Below are 12370 nucleotides of genomic sequence, written 5' to 3'. Positions count from 1 at the left end.
TCTTCAGCCCCTCCGTTCTGACACAATGACTCCCGGTAATCAGATCAGTAGCGGCCAGTCGTAGGCCTTTGCTCATTCGCGACTCGGTCACGTGTGCCCCTGTCTCTGGGAGCTTATTGCACCTATGCAGGACTACTGTGCAGGCGCAGAACACTCCCGACCATGGGAGCGCGATGAGGGGTGCTCACGCCACTAATGCCCAAAGAAGCGCGGCCAATCGGATTACTGGGAGGCATAGCCGAAGAGGACGGCGAGGGAGCTGGTGGAAGCTCCAAGTAGGTATAAATACACAATATTTTAAATCTTAGGTTCTCTTTAAAGATACTATTTTGAACTAGTTGCATGTTAGCATGCATTTATACTAAGGGCCTGTTCAGGCTGTCAGCGTATGAAGCACGCGTATAAAATCAAAGAAACGCAAGTTGAAAAACGCATGCGTTTTTTCTTGCGTTCTAATGCATTTTCTATTGTGCTTTGCACACACAAGTGACCCAGGGCAAAAAAAAGAATTATGGGAACCGCAGAGGGAAACGTACGCTAAAAACGCAATAGTACGCGTTTTTGATACGCGTCCATAGACTTTCATTTCTATGCGTGACGCATACAACTGCATGCAGCAATGCGGATAAGAAACGTATGTGTCTCATACGCATTCATGTGAACTAGCCCATTCAAAAGCATTAGGAGCCGTTTCTATGCGTTTTTGGTACCCGTACACGTTCCCTGAAAACGGCTAGGAACGCGCATAGTCTGAACAGGCCCTAACAATTGAATATCCACTTTGGCTTACCTGAGGCTGATGGTATTTCCTCGGTGTCTAGTGGCTCCTCACGGGTGTTACGCTGTGATCGGCCAGGTCTGTTAGGTCTCGGCATCCTGATCTGATCAATAGATGTTACTCACTGATCAGATGGTAGATGCCTGTTAGGTGAATAAATTCACCCGGAAAAAACAGCAATTCGCTATAAAAAAAATAGCAAGTCGCAAGAAGCAAGCTCAGGAGATGCTATCAGTATAGCTCCTCCTTGGCAAGTGGCGGGCATCCTTCCCGTAGGGCCTTATATTTACCTTACCCATTGTGATGTCACGGGTGCTGAGCATTGTGATGTCACCAATCACTGAGCTCCTGCACAGCTGAGGGAATCTTTGATTTGCACCACTGAAAATCATATTTTTGTTCTTATTTAAAATACATTTACAATTACTATTGAGAGGCTCTGCTATTAAGATTTAAGCATTAGTATTTACTATTAAGTATTCGTATTAACAACATGTTAGTTAATGTTGTTATTTGGGAGTTAACTGAAACTGCCCACTTGTTCAGTGGTTCTGTAGATCTGCTACTGGTTATTGTGCTGGACATTTTCTACAGTTATTATATCACATGTCACTTCTGTCAGATTTCTACTACCTACTGTAAGTGACAGAAACATAGGAGAAATGAAATGTATGGATCATTTTACTCTGGAAAAAAGGTACTTCATATTTGTGTATGTTTAATAAATAAATAAAATACAAATAAATAAGAACCTGAACTGAGTAAAATTATTTAAAATAAACACATGATGTAGCTGCAAATGAATATTACATACTTACCTCGCCGTCAGTTTCTCTTAGAAGCTCACCATTTTCTTCTTACAGTGATCCCTTCCAGTTCTGACAGGATTTTGTCAGAACTGAAATATACCAGTTACTGTCAGTTACATATCAGCTGCTGTCAGTTACAACTGAATATGCAAGGTAATGTCCATGTTTCCCTATGGCTCTAGTTAAAATATGTGCAAACATATACAAATAAGAAGTAAAAATTTTTTCCAGAGTAAAATGATCCATAGATTACTTTTCTACTATAATGCTGTCACTTACAGTAGGCAGTAGAAATCTGACAGAAGTGACAGGTTTTGGACTAGTCCATCTCTTCATAGGGGATTCTCAGCAGGGTTTTAATTCTTTATAAAGATATTCCCTAAAAAGGATTTAAACAATAATGCTGGCCAGCTTCCCTGCTCGCTACACAGTTTTTTGGCAGTTGGACAGATTCACAAAGTGCTTTTGATAATAAATGTATCCCTGAGAATTCCCTAGAAAAAGATGGACTAGTCCAAAACCTGTCACTTCTGTCAGATTTCTATTACCTACTGTAAGTGACAGCAACATAGGAGAAAAGTAATATATGGCTCATTTTACTCTGGAAAAAAATGTACTTCTTATTTCTGTATGTTTGCACATTTTAAATTTCAATTTTTTTTCGCTGTAGTGCCCCTTTAAGTTACAGACAATATTTAGAGGTGACAAGGGCCCCTAAATGAAACAATATCGATTGTATGTACAATTGATAAAATAAAATTATCGATTTTGCGCTGGAAATCTATGGTCTTGCTGCCACCACTGACTGGATTAACCACTTTAGCCTACAGTGTTGTTTCACCTAATGCATCCGAGCAACTTTCAACTCCCATTTCAACTTATCACGCTGAAATGATCTATATCTTGTTTTTTCCGCCACCATTTAGGCTTTCTTTGGGTGGTACATTTTGCTAAGAATTATTTTATTCTAAATCCATTTTAACAGGAAGATTAAGAAAGAAATTGAAAAAAATCATTATTTCTTAGTTTTTGGCCATGAAATTAATACATGCTACTATAATTAAAACCCATGTATTTTATTTGCCTTTTGTCCCGGATATTACACCATTTAAATGTTGTCCCTATCACAATGTATGCCGCCGATATTTGGAAATAAAGGTGCAATTTTTTTCAGTTTTGCGTCCATCACTTATTACTAGGGATGATCACAGGTATGCAAATGTTTCCGATTTGATGCACATGTATGCAAATTCCTTATGCAAATATATGCAGCTTGAAAATGAACCAGTCAATTTAAAGCTGGGTTTAAATTGATTGGTCCGTGATTAAACTGCATACATTTGCATAAAATTTGCATAATTTCAGAAACATTTGCATCTAATTGATCATCCCTACTTATTACAAGCCCATAATTTAACCACTTCAGGACCAAATCCATTTTCACATATCAGCACTGCTCCCAATTATTCGCCCAAAACTTTATTTCTACTAATCACACCTAAATGATCTATATATTGTTTTTTCAGGACAAATTAGGCTTTTGGTGTGTGATAATTTTGTTTAGCAACTACCTTATTTTCAATGCATTTTAAAGGGAAAAGTAGAGAAAAAAAAACTGAAAAACACACTATTTCTCCATGTACATCCATTATAGTTGTATAATATACAGTGCTAACTATAAGTTAAACCCACTAATTTTATTTTCTCATTCATCCTGGTTATAACAACATTTAGACTATGTTCCTAGCACAATGTATGGCGACAATATTGTATTTGAAAATAAAGGTGTCTTTTTGTTTTTGTTTTCTCATTGTACACCATTAAAGATTATAAGACCTCATTTGCAAAAAATAATAGTAATATACCCTCATGGCATACATATTTAAAAAGGTAAACAATATATGCAGTTTCTTTCATATTGTGTCACTTTGTTTTCATTTTACAAGACTTTCATTTTGGTACAGCATATGCAAACGTTTAATTGCCTTTGATTCAGTTTGTGACTAAAATGAATGCACAATACATGGGCCTCAACTACTACTACTACTTACCACGGGGAAAATGTTACTACATATGTCTCTTGTAGTTTTGCTAAAACTTTCCCAAATTTGTTCATAATTTAGAAAATGACTTTTTTATGTTGGATTGAGTTTGTCCGTACCTATTTTTTATGTGATGTGTGTCCAGGCTTTAAAGAGACTCCGTAACAAAAATTGCATCCTGTTTTTTATCATCCTACAAGTTCCAAAAGCTATTCTAATGTGTTCTGGCTTACTGCAGCACGTTCTACTATCACCATCTCTGTAATAAATCAACTTATCTCTCTCTTGTCAGACTTGTCAGCCTGTGTCTGGAAGGCTGCCAAGTTCTTCAGTGTTGTGGTTCTGTGATGCATCTCCCCCCTCCAGGCCCCTCTCTGCACACTGCCTGTGTGTTATTTAGATTAGGACAGCTTCTCTCTTCTCTCTTATCTTTTACAAGCTGGATAAATCCTCCACTGAGCTGGCTGGGCTTTCACATACTGAGGAATTATACAGGCAGAGCTGTCTGCATTCTGCAGGAAGAAACAGCCTGACACTTCAGTGGAAGATAGCTGCAGAGGGAAAGAAACACACAAATGATCTCTTGAGATTCAAAAGGAAGGCTGTATACAGCCTGATTGTGTATGGATGTATTTTCTATGTGTGGACATACTGTACATCAACCTACTTCCTGTTTTGGTGGCCATTTTGTTTGTTTATAAACAAACTTTTTAAAACTGTTTTTAACCACTTTTAATGCGGCGAGGAGCGGCGAAATTGTGACAGAGGGTAATAGGAGATGTCCCCTAACGCCTAGGTTCTCAACATGTGGTACGCGTACCCCAGGGGGTACTTCTGATGGTTCCAGGGGGTACTCAGGCTTGATATACTTAACCAATAATAACACATTTTAGAGATTTTGAAAATACTAAATCCTATATAAACAGCACCAAATTAGTATTTTAGCCAATGAAAAGCAATAGTAAATGCTTGGAAATTGTTTAGAACCAATTATCATATACTACAATGAAATATATATTTGTTAAGGGGTACTTGTGATAATGTTTCCTATGCTAGGGGGTACTTGGTGAGTACAGGGTTTTATAAGGGGTACATACCAATAAAATGTTGAGAAACACTGCGCACTGGTATGTTTACTTTTGTGCGATTTTAACAATACAGATTCTCTTTAAGACACACCAAAATGTATTCTATAACTCGTCTCGGTTAAAAATGATACCACATGTGCCACATTTAGTAACAAACTGATGGTGCGCTCTCCACAAATACACTGGACGTTTATAAATATCCAGTTGTCATTAAGTGGTTAAAAAATAACAGTAATATACCTTACTACATACATATTAGAAAAGTTTAGTCCCTAAAGTAACTATTTATGTATTTTTTTATTGTATATATTTTTTTTACAATAATTTTTTGTGTAGCTATTGGGGATTGTAGGAGGTAAAGGACTAATTTTAACAGTAAAAAAAAGTCATTATCTGGACATTTTTATTTCCAGATGTAATTTTACTATTTGCCCACAAGATGCCCTCGGTGCTTACTTCCACACACGTAGTATTACTAGGCAAGCGGAAGTAAAGCGTGGATGGGGTAGAAGGGGATTTATGAAAGACGGCAGCATCTCGCTGACGGCATCGGTCTTTCATACGGGGACTCAGATCATTGAATGGGAACTGAGTTCCCATTCATTGATCTTTGGGGTAATGGAAGGTGGCGGGAGCGTGCATGGTAGTGTGAGTGATTGCGCACCCGGCTCAGTGGCAGCAGGGCAGGCTTTCTGGGCGGATATATCCATCCAGATAGACTTAAGTGGTTAAATTAGAGCGGACAGACTCCACCTAGCTACTCCTGAAAGGAAGAAACACTTAACTTACAACCTAACTAGCAATTCATCAATTTATAAAAAAAAAAAAAAAAGACAATTCGGTAGTGTGTCTCTTCTGAGACAGAGTTCTAAGCAAAGATCAGATAATCAGAAACAAGGGCAAGACTGAAACGATTCAATCGTTAGTTTATTGTAAAACTATACACACAAATATACTTAAATGTACCTGTCACTGTACCTGTCACTGTCAGTAGGACAGACTGAGTTGACAGAAATGAGAGATGAAAAAGGAAATAGAATGTCTATGATACAGTTCAAGATAACGTTATTGGAAGTCCATGCGGTAATTGAAAGTCCATGCGATAATCAAATATCTTTGTCTGGAAAAATCCAAGATGGCCGCTTGCCAGAGTCCACTAGATGATGAACAACGACACTGAGCTCCTGTTTTCTCCATGGTTAGAAGGGGATCATACACCTTTTGGGAACTGAAATGAGCCAGCCCCTTACATACATAACATACATGTTATAATAAATCTAATAAAAGTTTTGGGTCTGTCAGGATTTATCAAGAACAGTGATATCAAACATGAGGGGTGTGACAGGAATAGACTTTCAGTAGTACTTCAAACCCATATGGCTACACGATCTTAGGTCCTATCATTCTGGAAGTTTCTCAGAATGTGTGTTAGAATGAACTTAACAATCTGTGAAAAAACGGTGCAGCTAGCATCATCAGATCATCCTAAGAAAAAATTAAAAACTAAAAAAATATGAGGAAATATACATTTGGAGGTGACTGTAAGGTCACTTTCTTTTGGTAGAAACCAACTATGTGATAAGCATCTTAGCTTCCTCTTGAAGCTCTTTAGAGGTGCCAAAGCTGGAAGACCGCTCTGCTCTGCTGGACCCAAGTTACGATTTCTATCAGAGCAGAACCCAGACTTATGGCATCATCACACAGAAGGGTATTCGGACACCCATTAATTGCCTCCCTTTGGAGCTAGCTGAAAGCTGAGCTAAACAGCTGTGACCAGGGCTGTTTGCTGATAGGACACTGTGAATGAAATCGTACAACGTGTTTGAAAATCATATGACCACTGGGGACAGACAGCACACTATGTACCTGCCTATACTGTATGAACAGGGCCGGATTTAGGCCAAGGCCGCCTAGGCCATGGCCAAGGGCACCACAGGAGCAAGGGCACCAAAGCAGCAGGCTAAACTGGTGCAGAATTTGCAAGCTTGCAAATGCTGCAATGCAGGGTGATCAGGCGAGCGCCTGACAGCAGTACTCTGCTGCTAGCAACCTGTGCAGCAGCCATCTTGCTCTATGTGCATGTTTGCATTGTGGGCGGCGGCTATGGACTTCGGCAGCATCAACGACGGAAAGGAAGAGGAAGCTTCTGCACTGGAGACAAGTGAAGAAGATGAGTGACACTGATGGCTGCTGCAGTGTGAAGACGAGCTTGCTTACCTTTACTGAAAAGGGGTGGAGGGGGAATTAACCACTTGAGGACCCACCCTTTACCCCCCCTTAAGGACCAGCGTTATTTTTTGTGATCTGTGCTGGGTGGGCTCTGCAGCCCCCAGCACAGATCAGCTGGCACACAGAGCGATCAGATCGCCCCCCTTTTTTCCCCCCTATGGGGATGATGTGCAGGGGGGGTCTGATCGCTCCTCCTGTCTGGCATGTTGCGGGGGGGCACCTCAAAGCCCCCCTGCACGCGAAATTCCCCCCTCCCTCTCCTATCTGCTCATCCCCGGTGATCGGGGCTGCACAGGACGCTATCCGTCCTGTGCAGCCAGTGACAGGCTGTCCCCTGTCACATGGCGGCGATCCCCGGCCGCTGATTGGCCGGGGATCGCCGATCTGCCTTACGGCGCTGCTGCGCAGCAGCGCCGTACAATGTAAACAAAGCGGATTATTTCCGCTTGTGTTTACATTTAGCCTGCGAGCCGCAATCGGCGGCCCGCAGGCTATTCACGGAGCCCCCCGCCGTGAATTGACAGGAAGCAGCCGCTCGCGCGAGCGGCTGCTTCCTGATTAATCAGCCTGCAGCTGGCAACGCAATACTGCGTCGCTGGTCTTGCAGCTGCCACTTTGCCGACGCGCGGTATGAGTGCGCGGTCGGCAAGTGGTTAAAGGAGTCATCTGGCTACCTACACTGGTGAAAAAGGGGGAGGGATCATCTGGCAACCTATACTGGAGGGGCCATCAGACTACCTATACTAGAGGGAAAGGGGGAGGTGTCATCTAGCTACCTATACGGTAGAGAAGGGGGGAGGGGTCATCTCGCTACCTATACTGGAGAGAAGGGGGGAGGGGTCATCTTGCTACCTATACCGAAGGAGGGGAGGGGGGGGCAGCTGGTGACAGTGGCCTTGGGCGTTAAAGAGTACAAATCCGGCCCTGTGTATAAAGCTTAATGTCTTCTGCGGCCCTACATGTGCAGGAAGACAGAGGCATCTTGAGGGTTAAAGGACATATGCGAGAAAAAGAAAAAAAGCTACTGTCGGTCCGTTTCTTCACTGGTTGTCCCCAATGCTGTGCTGGATCTGTTTCCGTTACACTGGGCTCAGCAGTCCAGAAAAATTGCTGCAGTGGGAAACTTGCAGGCCGTTCAGCGGATCGTGTGGAACGGATCCGTTCGATTGGACGCACGTGAACGATCCATAGGTTATCATTGGATCCATTTGCATCCGTTCCGATCCAGGAACGGACCGGTTTTTAGCGCTAATGTGAACCGTGCCTGAATCTGTGCTCCCATTCCTTACTAGAAAATGTGGCAAGAAAAACAAACATTGTTTTAAGTATTCCCCAACCTCAAAATTCCATCCCTAAATTCCAGTGCATGGAGTGTAGTAAAAAAAACCTCTAGGTTATTTACAAGTTGTAAAAGTCCTCATTCACCACTCCTCTGTCTCCCAGCGGCTGCCCCTGTCTCATGGCTCAGGCTTGAAGGAGGAAGTGCTCCATAGCGAGGCTTGCAACGCGTCCAATAGACGCTTGCAAGCTCGTTGAAATGCAGGGCGGAGAGCAGAATTATGGGCAATTAACCCTGCCGCATCTACCCGCTCAGCTGGGGCAGTTAAAGCTAATTTGAATAACGAGTAACCACTGTGGTTACTCAACAGGCTGCAGTGAGCTGAGGGGAACAGCTAAATTCCAGCATGTTGGAAAGTGAGAGGTGAAGTGGAGGGAACTCAGAGGGAACTAAACTCCAATTAGCCCACTGCTAAACCTTTGTGCAGTACTTTGGTACCCACTCCCTCCAGTACTAGTATAGTACAGAGTATGTTTAGGCAAGAGGTAGCACAGGGAATGGCCTCAATTCACTAAGATCATGCTGGAGATAATAAGGCAAGAGAAAACTTTTCACCATGCAGTGAGAGAGTTATCTTCTCTCTTCATCCCTTAAGTTACCTCCTCTGTTGTTAAGTTATCTCCTCTGTAGTTAAGTTACCTCATATGTAGGGAAGTTATCTCCTCTGTAGTTAAGTTACCTCATCTGTAGTGAAGTTATCTCCTCTGTAGTTAAGTTAACTCATCTGTAGTGAAGTTATCGCCTCTGTAGTTAAGTTACCTCATCTATAGTTATTTCACACGCAGTTAATTAACAGCCTGTCTAGCATTCTGGAGGTATTTTAAGGATTGAAGAGTTAACTTAAATACAGAAGAGTTAACGTTAGGTTTGCCTGAGGTAAAATGTTTCCTGAATACTACATGCCTCATCACCATGGTGATAACTATAGAAACGTTATTACAGACAGGAGATAAGCTTAGTGAATTGAGGCCAATGTGTTAATAATAGTAAAATGCGTTTTAATTGTAGAAATGAATGGAAGATACTGTATACAGTCTCTGAGCAGTACCTATATAGCACTATCTGCACACATGCATATGATTCCACATTTGTAACTATATAGTGAACACAACATAAAATTGCATCAGTCGGTACAATTTCACGAGGTATGCGGATCAATGGTTAAATAAAAAAAACTAAAGTTTGCTTTCTTAAAACAGAAAGTATTTGCGATAATTCAGGTTGGAGTGAGCTTGAGATGTCTCCCAGTGCATCACTGCTGAAATATGCAAATCAACCATTGTTGCTACATTCACACTTCATACCAATATTCACACATAACCATCTGATGTGCCAATGAGCATTGTGCAAGAGTAAAAAAGTATGTGTAAAAAATTCAAAAAGACCTTATAGATTTTGAGAAAATCATTGATCGTTAATTGAAGCATGGGAAATGTTTCCCTGGCTGCCGACTTTAGCAGTTAATAGCAAAGCCCCCTTACATGCCAGAAACACCAAATTTACAGAGTATTTTAAAAAGAACAGTGGGAACAAGAGGACATTTTTTTTTCAAAAAGACCTTTTAATTTTCGAGAAAATCAATGTTAAAGAAAAAAGTAGCAAAGTCACTGAGCTAAAATGACAGATAATGTATTAACATGTATATAAATGTATTTTTTTTAATATATGTTTAGAGTGTGGGAAATATAAAAAAAAAAATATGTGAGGTCCTGCCTCCTGATCCTCATTAACCCCTATACCAGCCTGCCAAGGGAGCCAAGCCCCCCTACCCCCCAGAGCCCCTGTCCAATCCATGAAAAAGGGGCTCTTCCCCACCTCCGGTGCCCCAGGAGAAGGTGGGCGTCAACGACACCCTGGGGGGTTCATGGTGGCACCTGGGAGTCCCCTTTAAGAAGGGAACTCCCAGATACCAGCCCCCTCCCCAGGAGAAATGAGATGCCTCACCCCACCGCTCCCCGCACCGCTCTAAACTAAATATAGCTAGAGCAAAACCATCTTTGAATTTGGCTACAAGGATCCCCATTGGTCTAAGAACAGACCAATGGAGATCCTCCTGATCCCTATTGGTCTCTTATTAGACCAATGGGGAGCCTTGGAGTAAAAATCCACAGATTCTTTTGGCTCTAGCTGTAGTGAGTATAGCTAGAGCCACTCCATCATCCCTTCATCGCGGCTTTACACTCTCCTCCCTACATACCGCCTCTATAGCACCCATCCGCCCTGGCACCCTGGAGCACCCATAGTATCCTGATCAGGGTGGCCCACTTAAAGAGGACATAGGTTGTAATATCCATTAACATTGAACAACATTAATTAGGTTGTAATATTCATTAACACTGAACAACATTAATGTTAAGCTCTTTAACAGCTCTAGTACAATGGGCAGGTGGCAAGGGCAGTAACTCACCTGTTAATCCATAAGTTATTCTTCTTTTGAAAATCCGCACTCCCCTATCATCAAGACCGTCGCGACCATTTTTATTTGAAGAGTTCCGAAGCTCAATGGTCAACCTGCGTTGCCTCTTAGGCCACAGCTGCCGAGCTGGAAGCAGGACAATTGCGATTGGCGCCACAGGTGGGGGTGGCCACATTGCTTCGGAACAAGAAATGCCATGGTGGTTTGACCAAAAAAGTGGGCAATGTTTCAAAACAGGAATGTTTTACAGGCAAACAGGTGGTTTTCTGCCCCTGGCACCTGCCGATTGTAGTAGAGCTTTACATGAAAACTTTTTTGTTTTACAATCTAGGTCGTCTAAAATGACCCTGTGTGAGGGTTGGGGGGGGGGGGGTTTCCAATGGTTTCCCGATCACCTGCACCATAGCCTCGGGACAAAAAATGTGTGGTACTCCTGAAGAAGAGGACAACAGTTCATCTCTTTCACCACTGACATCCAATCTTCTCTCTGTCTTAGATTTGAAAGTTCAGAGGTTGTCCATGAAGACCTTCTGCAGTGCTGATATTTCCAAAGTGACAAACTGCATGGAACACGCGCTGGCAGCCAGATACCCACGGACACGGTACGGTGCCGGATGGGACGCCAAGCTGTTCTGGCTCCCTTTGTCTTATGCCCCGGCCTTCTTATCCGACATCCTGCTGAAGCTTTTATTACCCCGGCCACTGGCTGGTGGTAGGGCACTGGCTAAAAATAAGGTGGACGTATAATTGTCATTGTAACGATCATGTCCTTTTATATTCATCATATGATTTTTGGAAATAAATGTCACATGTTTATGATGCTCTGCATGTTTGAGGTGTTTCTTCTTGTTACATAGTTATTTACATGGGTGTAGCAATTACCCCTGCAACTCCTGCCATCACGGGGGGCCCAGAGGCTTTCAGGGCCTTTCCTCTTCCTTCTCCCCAACTGCAAGTGCAGCCAATTAGCAAAAAAACCTCCTTGTTGGCACACAAAAACTGTGTCAGGAGCATGTACAGTGGAGGAAATAATTATTTGACCCCTCACTGATTTTGTAAGTTTGTCCAATGACAAAGAAATGAAAAGTCTCAGAACAGTATCATTTCAATGGTAGGTTTATTTTAACAGTGGCAGATACACATCAAAAGGAAAATCGAAAAAATAACCTTAAATAAAAGATAGCAACTGATTTGCATTTCATTGAGTGAAATAAGTGTTTGAACCCTCTAACAATAAAAGAATTAATACTTAGTGGAAAAACCCTTGTTTGCAAGCACAGAGGTCAAACGTTTCTTGTAATTGATGACCAAGTTTGCACACATTTTAGGAGGAATGTTGGTCCACTCCTCTTTGCAGATCATCTCTAAATCCCTAAGGTTTCGAGGCCGTCTCTGTGCAACTCTGAGCTTGAGCTCCCTCCATAGGTTTTCTATTGGATTAAGGTCCGGAGACTGACTAGGCCACTCCATGACCTTAATGTGCTTCTTCTTGAGCCACTCCTTTGTTGCCTTTGCTGTATGTTTTGGGTCATTGTCGTGCTGGAACACCCATCCACGACCCATTTTCAGTTTCCTGGCAGAGGGAAGGAGGTTGTCGTTCAGGATTTCACGATACATGGCTCCACCATTTTCCCGTTAATGCGATTAAGTTGTCCTGTGCCCTTAGCAG

The 12370-nt window shown here is 42.1% G+C and overlaps 1 protein-coding gene across 1 annotated transcript in view; it reads left to right on the top strand.

Annotated features, from left to right (window-relative positions):
• The window catches only part of LOC137524984 (retinol dehydrogenase 7-like), a 175690-nt gene extending 164161 nt beyond the window's left edge, over positions 1 to 11529 (top strand). The window contains exon 6 of the mRNA XM_068245581.1: positions 11198 to 11529. Within this exon, the coding sequence (XP_068101682.1) occupies positions 11198 to 11448 (251 nt within the window). The 3' untranslated portion in view covers positions 11449 to 11529. The remainder of the gene's footprint in view (positions 1 to 11197) is intronic.
• The last annotated feature ends 841 nt before the right edge of the window (positions 11530 to 12370 follow it).

Source organism: Hyperolius riggenbachi, chromosome 7 (genome assembly GCF_040937935.1).
Source record: "Hyperolius riggenbachi isolate aHypRig1 chromosome 7, aHypRig1.pri, whole genome shotgun sequence".
Lineage (NCBI taxonomy): Eukaryota > Metazoa > Chordata > Amphibia > Anura > Hyperoliidae > Hyperolius > Hyperolius riggenbachi.
This window is presented reverse-complemented; position numbering and strand designations above follow the sequence as displayed.